This window comes from Bactrocera tryoni, chromosome 2, assembly GCF_016617805.1.
Source record: "Bactrocera tryoni isolate S06 chromosome 2, CSIRO_BtryS06_freeze2, whole genome shotgun sequence".
NCBI lineage: Eukaryota > Metazoa > Arthropoda > Insecta > Diptera > Tephritidae > Bactrocera > Bactrocera tryoni.
The window spans coordinates 14,561,366-14,575,756 of record NC_052500.1 but is presented as its reverse complement, the minus strand read 5'-3'; the positions used below and the strand labels follow the sequence as shown (position 1 = coordinate 14,575,756).

The 14,391-nt window shown below is 33.7% G+C and overlaps 2 protein-coding genes across 3 annotated transcripts; one reads left to right on the top strand and one right to left on the bottom strand.

Annotated features, from left to right (window-relative positions):
* Window positions 1-1,338: 1,338 nt before the first annotated feature.
* On the bottom strand, window positions 1,339-12,988 carry LOC120767946. 2 transcript variants are annotated; one of them, XM_040094332.1, is made up of 8 exons: window positions 12,748-12,988; window positions 10,399-11,580; window positions 7,314-7,434; window positions 3,856-4,016; window positions 2,952-3,059; window positions 2,683-2,877; window positions 2,430-2,607; window positions 1,339-2,386 (listed from the first exon to the last, which is right to left on the bottom strand). In XM_040094332.1, the coding sequence occupies exons 1-7, from the start codon at window positions 12,971-12,973 to the stop codon at window positions 2,471-2,473; spliced, it is 2,130 nt and encodes a 709-aa protein (XP_039950266.1). In that variant the 5' UTR covers window positions 12,974-12,988; the 3' UTR covers window positions 1,339-2,386; window positions 2,430-2,470. The 2 variants fall into 2 exon arrangements, with proteins under 2 accessions (XP_039950266.1, XP_039950265.1); XM_040094331.1 differs by having other exon boundaries at window positions 1,339-2,607.
* Window positions 4,272-4,924, top strand: LOC120767947. Its single transcript, XM_040094333.1, has 2 exons — window positions 4,272-4,559; window positions 4,621-4,924. The coding sequence occupies exons 1-2, from the start codon at window positions 4,458-4,460 to the stop codon at window positions 4,897-4,899; spliced, it is 381 nt and encodes a 126-aa protein (XP_039950267.1). The 5' UTR covers window positions 4,272-4,457; the 3' UTR covers window positions 4,900-4,924.
* Window positions 12,989-14,391: the final 1,403 nt, after the last annotated feature.

Here is a 14,391-nt window from a genome sequence, read left to right as displayed (position 1 = left end):
CATTACCATGATTACGATTTTCATTATTTTGAAATGATAATCCTCGTAATTAATAAGAATACCAGCGTCATTAATATGAAAATCATCGTCATTAACAAGATTATCATCATCATTATTATGATTGATCATCGTCACCAATATGATTATGATCATCATTAATATAATAATCATCGACATTATTATGATTATCATCGTCATTATTATGATTTTCAACGTCATTAACGTGATTATCTAGCTGTTCATTTCCTTCATTTTGATTACGATTATCTGCCAACATCTTAAACATTTGCTTTATCATTGTTTCTTATAGTATGAATCAGAATGTAGCCTGATTATTTTAACTGGTTCATCATCAGTTTCAAATTTTTCTGTATTCTCAAGCGTTTCTTCGATTATTTCACTTTGACTGAAAGCATACGAAGACGACGCACGGTAACTCACAAGTCAAAATAATAATAAGGATACTAATAATTATAAACATACTAATAATAATAATAAAATTGAGTATACTGCCGCCATTACTGAATTAGAATGTTTATTGGTATTTTATTTAAGAATTAAAAATACAAAATTTGAAACACATTACTCAAGCATGAAAATGCTCAAACGACATTTCTCGTGTTTCTTTCGTAACTTTTCTTCCTTGTCAGCTCTGCAATAGCAACATATGCACAACAACAATAAATATATTTCAAGCGCGCATAAGCGGCGTTTCTGCCAGTTATTTTAGTTCACCGTTGCCTTGACTGCATATGTTTGCTACAGCACTGTAACTCTATGTATTTTCATTACGTTGGTATACATTTATTTAGAAAACAATAATCATTAAAGTGTAAACGTGTTTTAAAAATTAAGCGATAAGTACTTAAAAAAAATTAACACTCTTTCATTATATTTATTGTATTTTGCATTATTATTTTCATTCTACATTTACTACTGCATTACAAAAACAAACAAAAGTCATATGTATGCATAGAAAATTATGAACTTTCTAAAATATTACAAAAAAATACGCTATAAAGTATGAAAAACGCAACTACATGGCCGAAATTTAACAGCATTAAATAAAAATAAATGATTTATTACGAAACTAATTACACAAAAGTAAATTAGGCACAAAACAAAATTGTAAAGAAATATATACCGACTACAGCAATACATTTGTGTATAATTTCTTCGTTTCTTTTTACCATGTATTTATACTAACAAATGTTGTGATACGTATTATAACAAAAAAAAAAAAACAAAAACAAAAATCAAAAAGAAAATTTTAGAAAAAAATTTCAATATTTTTGAGATATTTTTCAAAATTTTGTTTTTCAAACAATATAAACATAATTGTTTTAGACTGACAACAATCGTCAATGTATTAAGTCTCTTTTCAACTGCAAAATGTGTAATTAATATGTATGTATATAGTATAGTACTTGTGTCAATGACTTCTGTTTATAAGTGTATTTGTTTGGCTGTTGGTTTTAACTTAGATTTTAAAGAACTTAAGATGTTATTACTATCTCTTTCTTTTTGTACGTATCAAAAAGAAAAAAATTCATGCAATTTTTGCATTGCGGAAATTACATAATTTTATTATACAATTAATTTACAATTAAGTAAATCAGTTTTCAATTTGTTAACTAATTTTTTTCCTCTTCTTCTTTTCGCTAAGTTTCATATTATATAACGTTTAAATTGTTTTGGTACTCCCTCAACGTCTTGTTTTTAAGTTTACACACGAAAACATGTACGCCTCTCACAAAAGAAATATAGTACATAACCACTTTTACTAGCTATTTGCAGTTTTTAGAACTGAACGAGTAGAATAGAGCAATCTAAACGTTTTTTACGCAACTTGTAACTTTAGGCTTATAAACTAACGCCTTGATTATCGTTAACGCTTTTCGTCGTTTTGTAATCGACAAGCGACATTTTAGCGTTTAACAAAAAAAAAAAAAAAAAAAAACAAACAAAAACAAAAACCTACGAAATTATGAAATAGAACCAAATATATTTTGCTTTTGTGACAAACGACATTTTCCATATGTCCATTGTTTTGTTTTGCTTTGTTGTTGTCTTGTTTTTTGTTGCGTCTGAGTGTCCGTTTATTATATTTTACAATTATAAAGTACATAAGTATATGCTGCGTATAACTGTACGGGGTTTCCTGCCTTCGTTTTGGATAAACTTAAGATCTGTTATTTTATTTTTAGTTTGTTTGTGTGTGTGTGTTTCAACTCATAAATGGTAGCGTAAACTGTGTGTGTTTTCTTGTTTGCTGTGTTGTGAATTAATAAAAAAAAAACAAAAACTTTACTCCACTAACTGTCTGTTGTTCTACATACATGTAGAGTTAATTGCTTAATGCTGTTGTAACACTTATCTCAACTACATGTCTGTTTATACTTGTATGTATGTGTGTGGGTTGTTTTGATGGTAGCTGGTATAACTGTGGTTGCTGTGCTTTCTACAAAACTTACTGATCTTGTGGATCTGTGTCGCTTTCTTCCAATTCACTCTTGTTGCGTCGCTTTTCGTAGATGAGAATGATCGCACAGAGGATCAGAACTTCGGCGCAGATACCCAGGAAAGGCCACAAGGCGGCGAGTTTGCCTATGCAGCAAAACAGAGCAGAAAAATTCTCATATAATTATGTATACAAATAACATTAAAGGGAACGGTACACACCCTTAACACGAACAAATGATGCATCACTAGCATCAGCGTAGCCGGCATACTCATTGGCGTCGTTGTGTCCAATGCATTTATATTCGCCTCTATCATCCAGGCTGATGTTTTCAACAGACAAAATTGCGTTTTTCACTTGATTATCATCGGGTTTCAACATATAACGACCTGTGCTGTTTGAGATTGTCAAATTGCCTGCGTATAAATTTAATATGAAACATATATACAAATAAAAAAAAAAAAATTTTACTGCTGCAGCCACAACATACCAATCATCCAGGACAATTGTGGGTCTGTACCAACAGATGTACAGACAATTGACAATTTCTCACCCTCTACAACACCGGTATTCGAAGGCACTCGTACAACAACGCGAGCTACAGAACGAAAAATAATAAAACATATTAATGAAGAAATGCAGTTTATTGACATTTTTAATGCTAACCGCATACAAAAACTGTCGTAGGTCAGCTCCATATACATACATACATTGGCACAAAAAAGCACCCGGAAATTGTAATTAAATTCCGCGGGTAAATGATATTTAAAAAAAAAAAATTTTCTTAGTTGACAGGACTGAATATTGTGTGTACGGAATCGTTGCGAATATTGGAAAAGACTTACGGTGCTTCAAAAACACAAGCCTACAAGTGGTACAAAACCTTCAAAGACGGTCGAGAGATTGTTGAAGACATGCCTCGTACTGGACGATTTTCGAGTCTTCAACTGATGAAAAAATTGAATGATGTGGTGCTTGAAAATCGTCTGGCAATTGTTTTTGGTGAATATTTTGGATATGAAACGCGTTCTTGCTCGACTCGTCCCGATAAAGCAGATTTTCGATAAGAGTACGATTATGACCGATTTTCAAGCCAAAAACGCAATGAATACCAACGAACAAGCACCGTATTCACCAGATTTCAGTCAATCGAAGAGATAAAATAAAATTCACCCAAAGGAGCTGAAGGCCATCCCAAAAAGTGCTTATGAAAAGTGTTTCGAGGACTGGCAAAATCGTTGGCATAAGTGTACTTGTATAACATCTGATTGGGATTACTTTGAAGGCGTCAAAATAAATATTGATTAATAATTAAATATTATGCGTCTTATTTACAATTTCCGGGTCGTTTTTTGTTTTAACGTATGTACATATATACATAGCATTATACTCACCAACTACATTAATTTCTTTCTTCTGATCATCGGCTACACAACTGTAGAGACCATCATCGGCAATATCTGTTCGGTCAATAATGAACTTTCTTTCGGCCGCAATAATTCTATAACGACCTGCAAGCTCTTTGACTTTCGCAACATCCGTACCGTTCTTTTCCCTAGGAAGAAAATAAACATGAAACGATGTTAGCAGAAATCAAATGCTAGTATTTACAAAAATACAAATTTACTGGCTGGCATAAATGCTATATAAAGAAAGTAGTATATACATATATGTACGTACATATGTATATACATGTACATACATGCATAAACACTTGGACCAAAATAAATTGCTGTTACAAGTCTTAAGGCAGAATCGAGTAAACTGTATGCGATATTTCAGAAAACTTCAGAAAAAAAAATTCATCATATTCAAAACGATTTTTCTTTTTCATATATAAAATAGAGCAAAAGATATAAATTTTTCGTTCACATCGAAAGCTGTGGTAAAAAATTTTCACAAAATTCTTTTGCATTGGCTAAAATTTTGTTAAAACCGATTAACACAAAAACAAACAAACGACAGTGGTAATTCGGGATTTCGAATCGAATGTGCTATGGCCAATCAAAATGGGCAATTAATTTTGCAAGCGTTGCAAACGCTGGAGGAGCCCGCAACGGTTATGAAAATCGTAACACATATCGCCGACACAGCTGGCGTAAGTAGACTCATAACTGTTTTTATTTATTCTGTGCTGATGAGCTAAACTTGTGTTGCAGGTTCATCCCAATGACGTCAAAGAATCGGTGCAAGAGACGTTAAATGGAGGCGTACGTTATGGCTACATACAACGCGCCAATCGTAAATATTATGCGGCACCTGTTGACTTGGACACTATTGCCGGAGGGGAGGGCAGTGATCCGGAAGTGGAAACTAACAAGGATGATATAAAGGAAACTGGCGAAATGGAGGATCGTGGCGGTAGGCGGCGCAGAAGACGGGCAAGTCGTAGTCGCAGTCGGAGCCGACGCGGCTCCCGACGTCGACGTCGTCGTTAAACCATTTTTGACAAAGAAAAAAAGGTAAAAAAAAACTAATCAATGAATTATTTGAAATTATGTATTTTGATGTGTCTCGCCACTCTATGTAAGATTGTCTACGGTGTTTCTATATCTACGTATATTTTGATAAAATTATAATAATGCTAAAAAAAACTTCACATATTTTTCTGATAAAACTCGAATAAATATAGAGAAAAATAAACGTTTTTTCATTGAGTCAGTGTGACTATAGTATTGAGTATAGGTTAGGTAAGTTTAGTCTGGTAGGCTCGTGAGCCACGCATAGAACAGTTTTTGTCTTTTTGGCGATGTGTAAGGTATAATTCCTTAACAAAGTGGAACCATATTGTAGGTTATGCAGAAGTTGAATTTTGTACTAAGTTTTCGTTTTTAATGAACTCACCACACAATTTTTTGGATGGTGAAATTCCAATTTTCAAAAATGGTTAAATTTCACGTTTTGTAGTACTATCTTCCTGCTTTAACTAGAAATTTGAAACTCATATTTCCAGATTAAATGTGATCTCAAATTGGTCGGCACTTTATAAACATAACCCCGACACACTCTTGGGTTTTAAACTCTTCTGTGGATATACTAATCAAAACAAATATTTTAGAACTTGCTTGAACATAAATATAGTAAGTTTCATAAACTCTTCACATGGTTAGTGGTGAATTTAACATAATGTTGGAGGAATACGAAAACAAAATTACATACATAGATCAATAATGCATAATGCATTCAAGATCGCCACAGACGATGCGAACGTAAATAAACAGCTGTCAAACAGACATTAATTGACATATGGAGATGAAACTTCACATAAAAACAAAAAAAGTTGTACTAATCTAGGGAAAAAACGTAGCTGTTGCGCGCGCAGTTTTAACAGATCAGTCCGGGTCAAATTTGATCGTTTTTGGTATATTGATTGCCAGTTCGCCGATGAAAATGAGTTGCCAAGAACGTTAACGCATTTTAATACCTTGAACAGTCTATTTTTATAATTTAGGTACCCGTTACAACCACTACAAGTTTGTCACGATGTTTGTGACACCCAAAAGGAAACGTCAAAGACCCTATAAAATATATACATATCTAAATGATAGGTGTCACGAGTTGAGTCGTTTTATCCATGTCCGTCTGTCTCACTGTATATACGCAAACTAGTCCCTCAGTTTTTGAGATAACGCCCTGAAACTTTGTACATGCACTTTTCTCGTCAAGAAGCTGATCTTTTGTCGGAATCGCCGATATCGGTTTAATATAGCATAGCTGCCATATAAACCGAGCGATCGGAATAAAGGAAATCTATAGGAAGGAAAGCTATAATCTCCGAAGAAATTGTTCAGTTCGGACAACTATAACATATAGCTGGTATACAAATTGACCGATCAAATTCAAATCCTTGTTTGAATAACTTTTTAATTTGGTAAGGTATCGCCACGAAATTTGACATCCATTATTATCTCAGACACCAATACAATCTAAGAATAAATTATTCCGATGTTATAGCATACAGCTGCCATTTGAATTCAGCGATCAAAATCAAGAAAGGATCTCTTCATAATCTTTTATGCTAAAGAAAGGCACCTATGACGGGCATTATAGTTTAAGTTAACGTTTTTTCTTGTTATAGTATAATTTTTAAAGGTTTACAGGTTTCAAAAAAATGAATTTTTTATTGTCTTATTAAAGTCTACAACACCTTTAGAATATTTTCCTAAGTTTCAAGTTAATATGAGTAATAGTTTCAGAGTTATTTGAAAAAAAAAGTCGCGAAATTTTCATTTTTTTGTAAAAATGTCTGCCAAAAATGTAATTTTCAGTTTTTTTCCCTTGTTAAAGTTCTAAGTTAAAGTTTTAACCAAAACACGTATTTTTTTCACTTTAGATGATCCCGTAAGAAGTTATCTTGCCAACGCGGTTGCAACTTTTTACCGATGGATCGCCGGAAATGGCATCGCAAATAAAAAAAAAGTTGTTGAAAATCGGCTGTTTTTTACCCGAGGAAACCCATGTAAGGATGGAGTCATGTGTAGAAGTTCACACAAGTGAGGAAAGTTTTCTGATCGCCATTCACTTGGGAGTGGCCAGAAACTATTCTTTTACATATGGCTCAAGCAGCTCACTACTTCCGGTCCTAGACCAAGTATCCTCTGGGTAGCCTAATATCCGTTTGAAGGCTAGCTAAAGTGAAAAGGCGAGCTAAAGTGAGAAGGCGAAACATCCCCTCCACAGGGTTGTGCGCTGGGTTTGGGACCCGCCACGTAAAAGCGTCCCCAATGACGCTGTGAAAGTTTAAACTATCTCGGATGAGAGACCCCTTTTTTGATGACGACCATGGCAAACGAATTAAGGATAACGATTTGAGGGCAAGCAAACAACAAACGCTTTTAAGCTTTCGACTTACCATTTCAGCACATAATCACCAGCTTTGGTTATGTTACAGCTAAGTACTAGAGGTGATCTGATTTCATATACTTTTAACTGATGTTCTGCATTATCGTAGTTTGGCACCAAAAATTCAGTATCTGTAAAAGAATTGTTCGAATATGAAAATATTGATAAATTTAACTGCATACGTGTGTATGTACATATGTATGTATATATGTATATACAAAAAGTTATAAATTATGGGTTTCCATTAAATATCCATAAATATATCATAAACTCATTGATGATTAATGAATTTAATGTTGTGCTAAAATTTTTATTTTCACTTAGAAAATGTTATGATTTATAAATAAAATAAAATAAAAAACAATAATAATAATAAATTAAAATTATCTTTATACATAAGTAGTTTGCTTAGAAAACAAAATAATTACCATATATACATAAGTATAATTAAACGGTTGAAATATAAAATAAAATCGCACTAGCAAATATATAAAATAGTACAAGGTATTTTAAGAAATATTTTATCTTACACATAATAGTATTGGAAAAACATAATAAAAGCGAAATAACGCTACATTTACATACATACGGCGAGAAGGGTATGATATTATAGAACGGTGTGTGAAAGTAGTTGATATGAAAATATTGTTTTATCACATGAATAAATGTGTAATAATAAAGAAGTGTGTTCTGTAAGCGAATAGCGCCAACTACTACACAAGTAATTTAATTTTGACAAAATAAAAAGAAAGTACATACATATGTACATATGTATGTATGTACATAGTAAACGAAAAAATTAAAGCATTTTTTGGCGATGATACCGAGTTTTACACTTGGCCTATGAATCTGTGCTGTACTATATACTATAACGTACATATGTAGATATTTGCAAATACTTATGTATGTAAATATGTATGTATTTATGTATAAATATTGATGTTTTTGGTACACTATTCGCATTACATACGTACATATGCAACATGAGTAAGCATTGTGCTTGCAATTGCTGTTGTTGTATGTCGCCATTATGTCATAGTGGTGATGGTGATGATATCATTTTCGAGTTTATTGAATAAGTTGAGTATAAATGGGTGCTAATAAATACGTAACAACAAGTGTATATGTAAAATTATGTACAAAGTATTTGTGAAAGTATGTATATAGTTGTATATAACGGCATGAAGTCAAAATTTTAAAGACTCTTTTATTGTTTCAAACTTGAGCTGAAATCATATAACTTCGGAAATTCTTTTTATGTTTATTCGTCAACATTTTGCTTTGGTTTTTGGACAGTATTTCTTTACTTTGTGGCGTCAGTGATAAAATTAGGGTATAAACTTTCATTTTGTTTAAATAGTTTTGGCTAATCAAAGCTGTGCGCATTAGTATGCGATTAATCATGCAATTGATGGCACCAGCTAGTAATTGTGTAAATAGTTGCGGCTCGGTGGTTGTGGTGGTGCAACTTTGCCTATTAGTTGTGAAGCACATTTCGGTTAAGTTTTGTTTCAACCGTAAATTAGTGCTAACCTCAAAAGGAAATATAATATTGTTCTGAGTAGATATATTGGGTCCGTAACATATTCTAATGGTCAATATGTTGGGGCTAGGTGAGTCTTTGTAATTTAGGAGAAGGCAGAATAGACCTAAGGTCACGCCGCATTCCTCGTCTAGCAATCAATATTCTAATGATATCAACTAAGGATGCGTGGCGCGGAAAATGTTGGCATTTTGTTTAATGAAAATACTATTACAGTGAAATTTTTATTAAACAAGCGCTCTATTAAGCGGAGAGCTCCTTTAACCGTGTACAATAGCCGGTCCAAACATCTTTTAACGTGCATTAAAGACAATCTATTAAGCGGACGATTCTTTTAACCGGACAAAATGGCTGGTCTCGCCAGTTTCCACTTATATAAGATTTCACTGTAGTAACGAGTTAGTACAGGCTATAGTGTTATTTGCAACTTTTTGCTTCAGAACTCTAGACAAGTTGTATTTGGTGCCGGTACGACTCTGTTGAAGAAAAATTGCTGATTGTTGATCATGTTGATTTTGTAGAATATACAACAAATGAACTATAATTTTTTAAAATTTTATAAATATTGCAACTGGACATTTGTTGTTGTCAATAACAAAACTTTTCATTTATTGATCGAAGAACAAAAAAAATGGATCGAGTAAGAATATAAGCTTCTTTGATATTTAATAGCACGGATCCAGTTAAAATATATATAAATATACAGTTAGTATGTATTTCAGCATGGTGAATTTTGTATTGGTTAAGTTGAGTTCATTTATAAAATGAGTGTTGTTGTTTTTTTAAGCGCTTTAAGTAGACATCAATGTTTCGCGCTTGATCGGTAATGCTTCTAATACCTTTGGGCTAAGGTAACTAGATTATAAAGTTCAATACAAATATCGGTATATCGGGAAACTTGAAATAGAGATCGTTTAAGTGTTTATACACAAATAAAATTATTAATAATTTTTTTCAAATTTTCTACAACTGTCTGTTTTAAGCAAAGCAAATGTTTATACGAATAATTACAAAGCTTTTATACGCTATTTTGAAAGTTAATAATAAACTGCGATATATGATCGTAATGCTATTTGCCTAAATATTAAAATATTGCTAAGTTTTCATAACAATCGAGTGATAATCAGAAAGAGTAAGTTTGCGTTATAATTAAATTAAAATAGAGGCACAAGCAATATAGCGAAGGAAAAAGAAAAATTAACGGCTTATAAAGCATATACAGAAACAACCACATTAAAAATCTAGAAATTTAAATACATATAAAAGTTGAAAGAATAAAACGAAAGTGTTAAGGATGAAAACCAATTTCAAATTCGTATCCATGGTCACTGAACGATGGGCGAAGAGATGGCACTGTTTGGTAGTGGTAGTGGTGGTGGGGGTTGTGATGACGTTTGTGAAAGCAAGTGAAGACTGAGACTGAAATGCGTTGATGCGTTCATTTAACTGAGTTTTATTCAAACTTGTTTTTATATACTTATATATTTTTGTTTTTTATTTATTTTTTTTATTTTTGTTCTTTAGCGATAAAAGCTAAATGGTTAAGGCTCACCCTTGCGGATTGGCACTTGTGCCATGGGAGTGGGTTGTGGCGACAAAGCTGTGGGGAGCGACATGACGCCGCCCGCCGTAACCGCGGTCACACCAGATATAGGGTGTCGTTGCTGCTGCTGCTGATTTATAAACTGATGCGGTGGATAGGTTTGCAGTTGATTGCGCTGCTGTTGATGTTGCTGTTGCTGTTGTTGCTGGTAAACATCCATTGGTGTCAACGTTTGCACACCACTACTGCCAATTTGTTGTGGCGTAAACATTTGTGTCGGTTGCTGATAATTTGGCGCAGCTGTTTGCAGCGGAAATGTGGATTGTGTTTCAACCAATTGATAGCCGTGTGTTGTTAAAGGATTGTTATACATGTTATTGCTATTGCTGGCAGTGATCCCGTGACCGTGGTGCTCCAAATGATGATGTGGAGGTGTGAAAAATTGCGCGACTGGCGCTACAGTTGTGGACAGCATTGTTGTGCGTGGTGGTGGGAAGTTCGGCATCGGTGGATATTTGGCGTTAGCACCGCCACCACCATCGACACCGCCACCACTACCACCGTAACCGCGACTAGGCGCCGTTGTTATTTCGCCATATTTTTTTGGCGGCGTTATATACTCCAGATTGATAAGGCCTGTGTCCAGTTCACTGCCAATGCTGGCGCCTTCGCTGCTGCTATCCGGCAGCGTTAAGGATGGATTACCATCGAAGTTTGTGGCGTTTATATAAATCAATTTGTGTTGCTCATCCAGTTTCGTTGTTTTAGGTTGGGGCCTTTGTTGTTGCTGCTGCTGCTGTTGCTGTTGATGATGGTGATGATGTTGTCGCCGGTGTGTTGTTGTTGTGGTAGTTTGTGTTGGCAGTGGCATAGCCGGCGAAACGTCCACCTCCATATGCGGCTCCCATATGCGTGTGAAAATATCATCAGCCGAACTGGGTGTCAGATCGTGTATCGTTTCGTATGCCGAGAGCGTTGAAAGATGGCCACCGTCACCGTCACCGCCGCCGCCGACGCCACCCGCTGTTACCACAAATGGTGTATATGTTTGTGGGTGTGTTGGCGCTTCATTGGCGCTGCGTACGTGCAACATATGGTAGCTTGTGTGCAAATTGTTGCACTTATACTGACCCTCGTGCACCTTAAGCGCGTGACGCACGGAAAGATGCGCCTCGATTTTGTGTTTCTCACCTTGAGAGTGGAAAGTTGGAGTTTTAGATAAAGATTTAAATTTGCTATTGATATTGCTTTCTACAATTTTGTTTCAGCTAACTCAAAGACACAAATTCTTTTTAAAACTATGCCGAACTATCAGAACAGAATACAACTAAATCAAAAAGTAGTAGGGGGGGTAGTGGGTTGTTTGGTGAAATAAAACGAAAATTTATTCATTAATATATATAAAACCCAATTAGAAACTACGCTGGTATATTTTTATTCGCTAAGAAAATAAATGGAAATGTGTGCCAGGTGAATCAAAAAGTAACTGTTCGGTAAGAATTAAAATCGAGGCTTATGTATAATTAAGTTCTTATAAAAATGGAGGTGCATATATTTTTCAATGATCCACAGCAAGAAATTTCTGAGCGAATTAATGAACGATACGAATCTGAAAATAAAGACCGCCGAGGAGTTACAGCCATTTGCTTGAAACAGCTGTCGAAACTCATTATAGATTTTCAATGGAGAGTTTGTATAAAAACATATTGAAAATCTTATATGACAACAGAAAGAATTTCAGTCCGAAGACTATGGTCATGGGTAAAATTTAAAAGTTTAATGTTTTCTTATTAATTTATATGTTTTATGGTGGTACTATTTAAACAACCAAAAGATTAGAAAAATCAACGCAGAGTTGCTAACGATCAATTATTAAAGTTATGCATTTACCCTTAAGCAGTTAAATACTAAAATGTATCAGTAGGAAAATATAGCAAAATGTATAAATACAATAAAACCGCGAAATAATTTATTTTTAACGCTCATAACTGCTTATAAATGGCGATTGTGTGGGGATTTTTGGCATTTCCAGGGATTTGTTTTTACGCTGGGAGTATTCGCTAGTTTTTGATTCACCTTTAGGACATTGAAACCACATACTAAAGTACAGACATATCGTGTAAACACTGCTCAGAGCACTTTAGTAACTTTATGTCATTAACTACTTTGCTAGATCTATGAAAAAAAGTTAACTCTATCGGCCGAATAACGTTAATGCAAAAAGAAAACCGAAATTATTTAGAATTTTTTTTCACGCATGGCGCTTCGCGGTCTACAACATCTAATTTGACTAGTAATTTGTATGCGAAAAAATATGCCTGCTGATTGCTAAAACACCCACAGCTTGGTTATACTCACCCTCAATGGCACTCTCCGACAGCGTGTAGGAGTGCTCATCGCGTCCGTGGCGTAGATTGTGTCGCGTTATTGGCTCGCCATCTTTTAGCCAAAATATGGGTTCGGCCAAGGGGACTATGCATGTGATTGAGAATGGCTCGCCAATATTCACATTTGAATCGCCATAATAAATCGCTGTCTCATAGTCAAAATCTGCCAAATCTGTGTTGACATTTCGAACGCACATACGCACACACGCATGCATGCATACATGTCATGTGTGCATGTGCATATTTACATAAATTGTTGTTGTATTATATGTAGTTGTAGTTGTTGTTGTTTTTGTTGTTACATTGCATGCCATGTGATATAAAGGCGAAAATATTGCGTGTTTCACCATTAGAAAATTCCCATTTAGTACATCATTTCGTTTCGTTTCGTTTTGTTTTGTTTTCGTATCGTTTCATAATCCACAACAAATGTTTGCATGAACGATTCGCATTTAACACAGATTTCAGTACATACATACTTGTAATTCAATTCAATTTAATTTGTTGGGCTAATTATACGTTTTGCAGAAGGTTGAAATTGGAGGAAATAATTATAAAAAAAAATGAAAATGAACGAACATAAAACTTCTAGTGAAAAATAAAGTAGGAGTAAAGAACAACAACAGAAAAGAAAGATACACACGCTACACTTACTCGGCAGATAAATAAGGAAAATATTAATGAAGAGATAATTAAATTAGTTTATGTATTATAAAACAAATTGTAAACATATGCAGATAGGTACATACATACATATATTTGTATGTTTGTATGAATGTAGGTATTGTGTGGAGAGCGTGTTGTAAACAAATCGTGTGTGAATGTAAGTATGTACATATGTACATACATACATAGTATATGCAAGTGATGGAAAGTTAAAAATGTCAATAATAATGTATTTTCAAAGTCAAAATGATGCCTTGTGTATATGTGTATGTATGTGCACTTAAATATTTATTCTTTTATTAAACGCTGCTTGTTAATTTTGCTTTTCTAATATAAACCAATTAATATAGTGCATATTTATATTATATTTCACTATATAATGAATTTTTGTCAAATTTAGTTGATTTCAGCAATAAGTTGAATGTAGCTGTGAATGTATTTATAAATAATAAATTGTAAATATGTTTGTATGTATGTATGCAGTTGTAAATGACGTAGATGCTCCTGAGCAATTTGCACAAACAAATAGCTGTGCTATAAAAAGTCAGAATCATAGATATTTTCAATAATAAAAAAAGAACAAAAAATCGTCTGCGTAACGTAACGATTGTGTTAAAAATAACGTGTTAATATACTACACCAACGGCGTTGAGATGAGGTGAGGTGGCAATGTGGAACACAAAATTTATATGTAAATATTTACAATATAAACGGAATTATGGTTATTATATAAATACTACATATATACACTTGTGGAAAAAATAATAGAAACAACATACACTCCTGTACTTAAAACCAAATTGTAATTATGTACGAAATGAAATAGATATTAATATCTCCTTTTTAGTCGATTTCGCAATTTTTTAACAAAATTTGCGAACTTATGATTTTTCCACGTGCATGTGTATAAGCAGGAAATAAATTGAAACCAGCCAGAATCCCAAATATT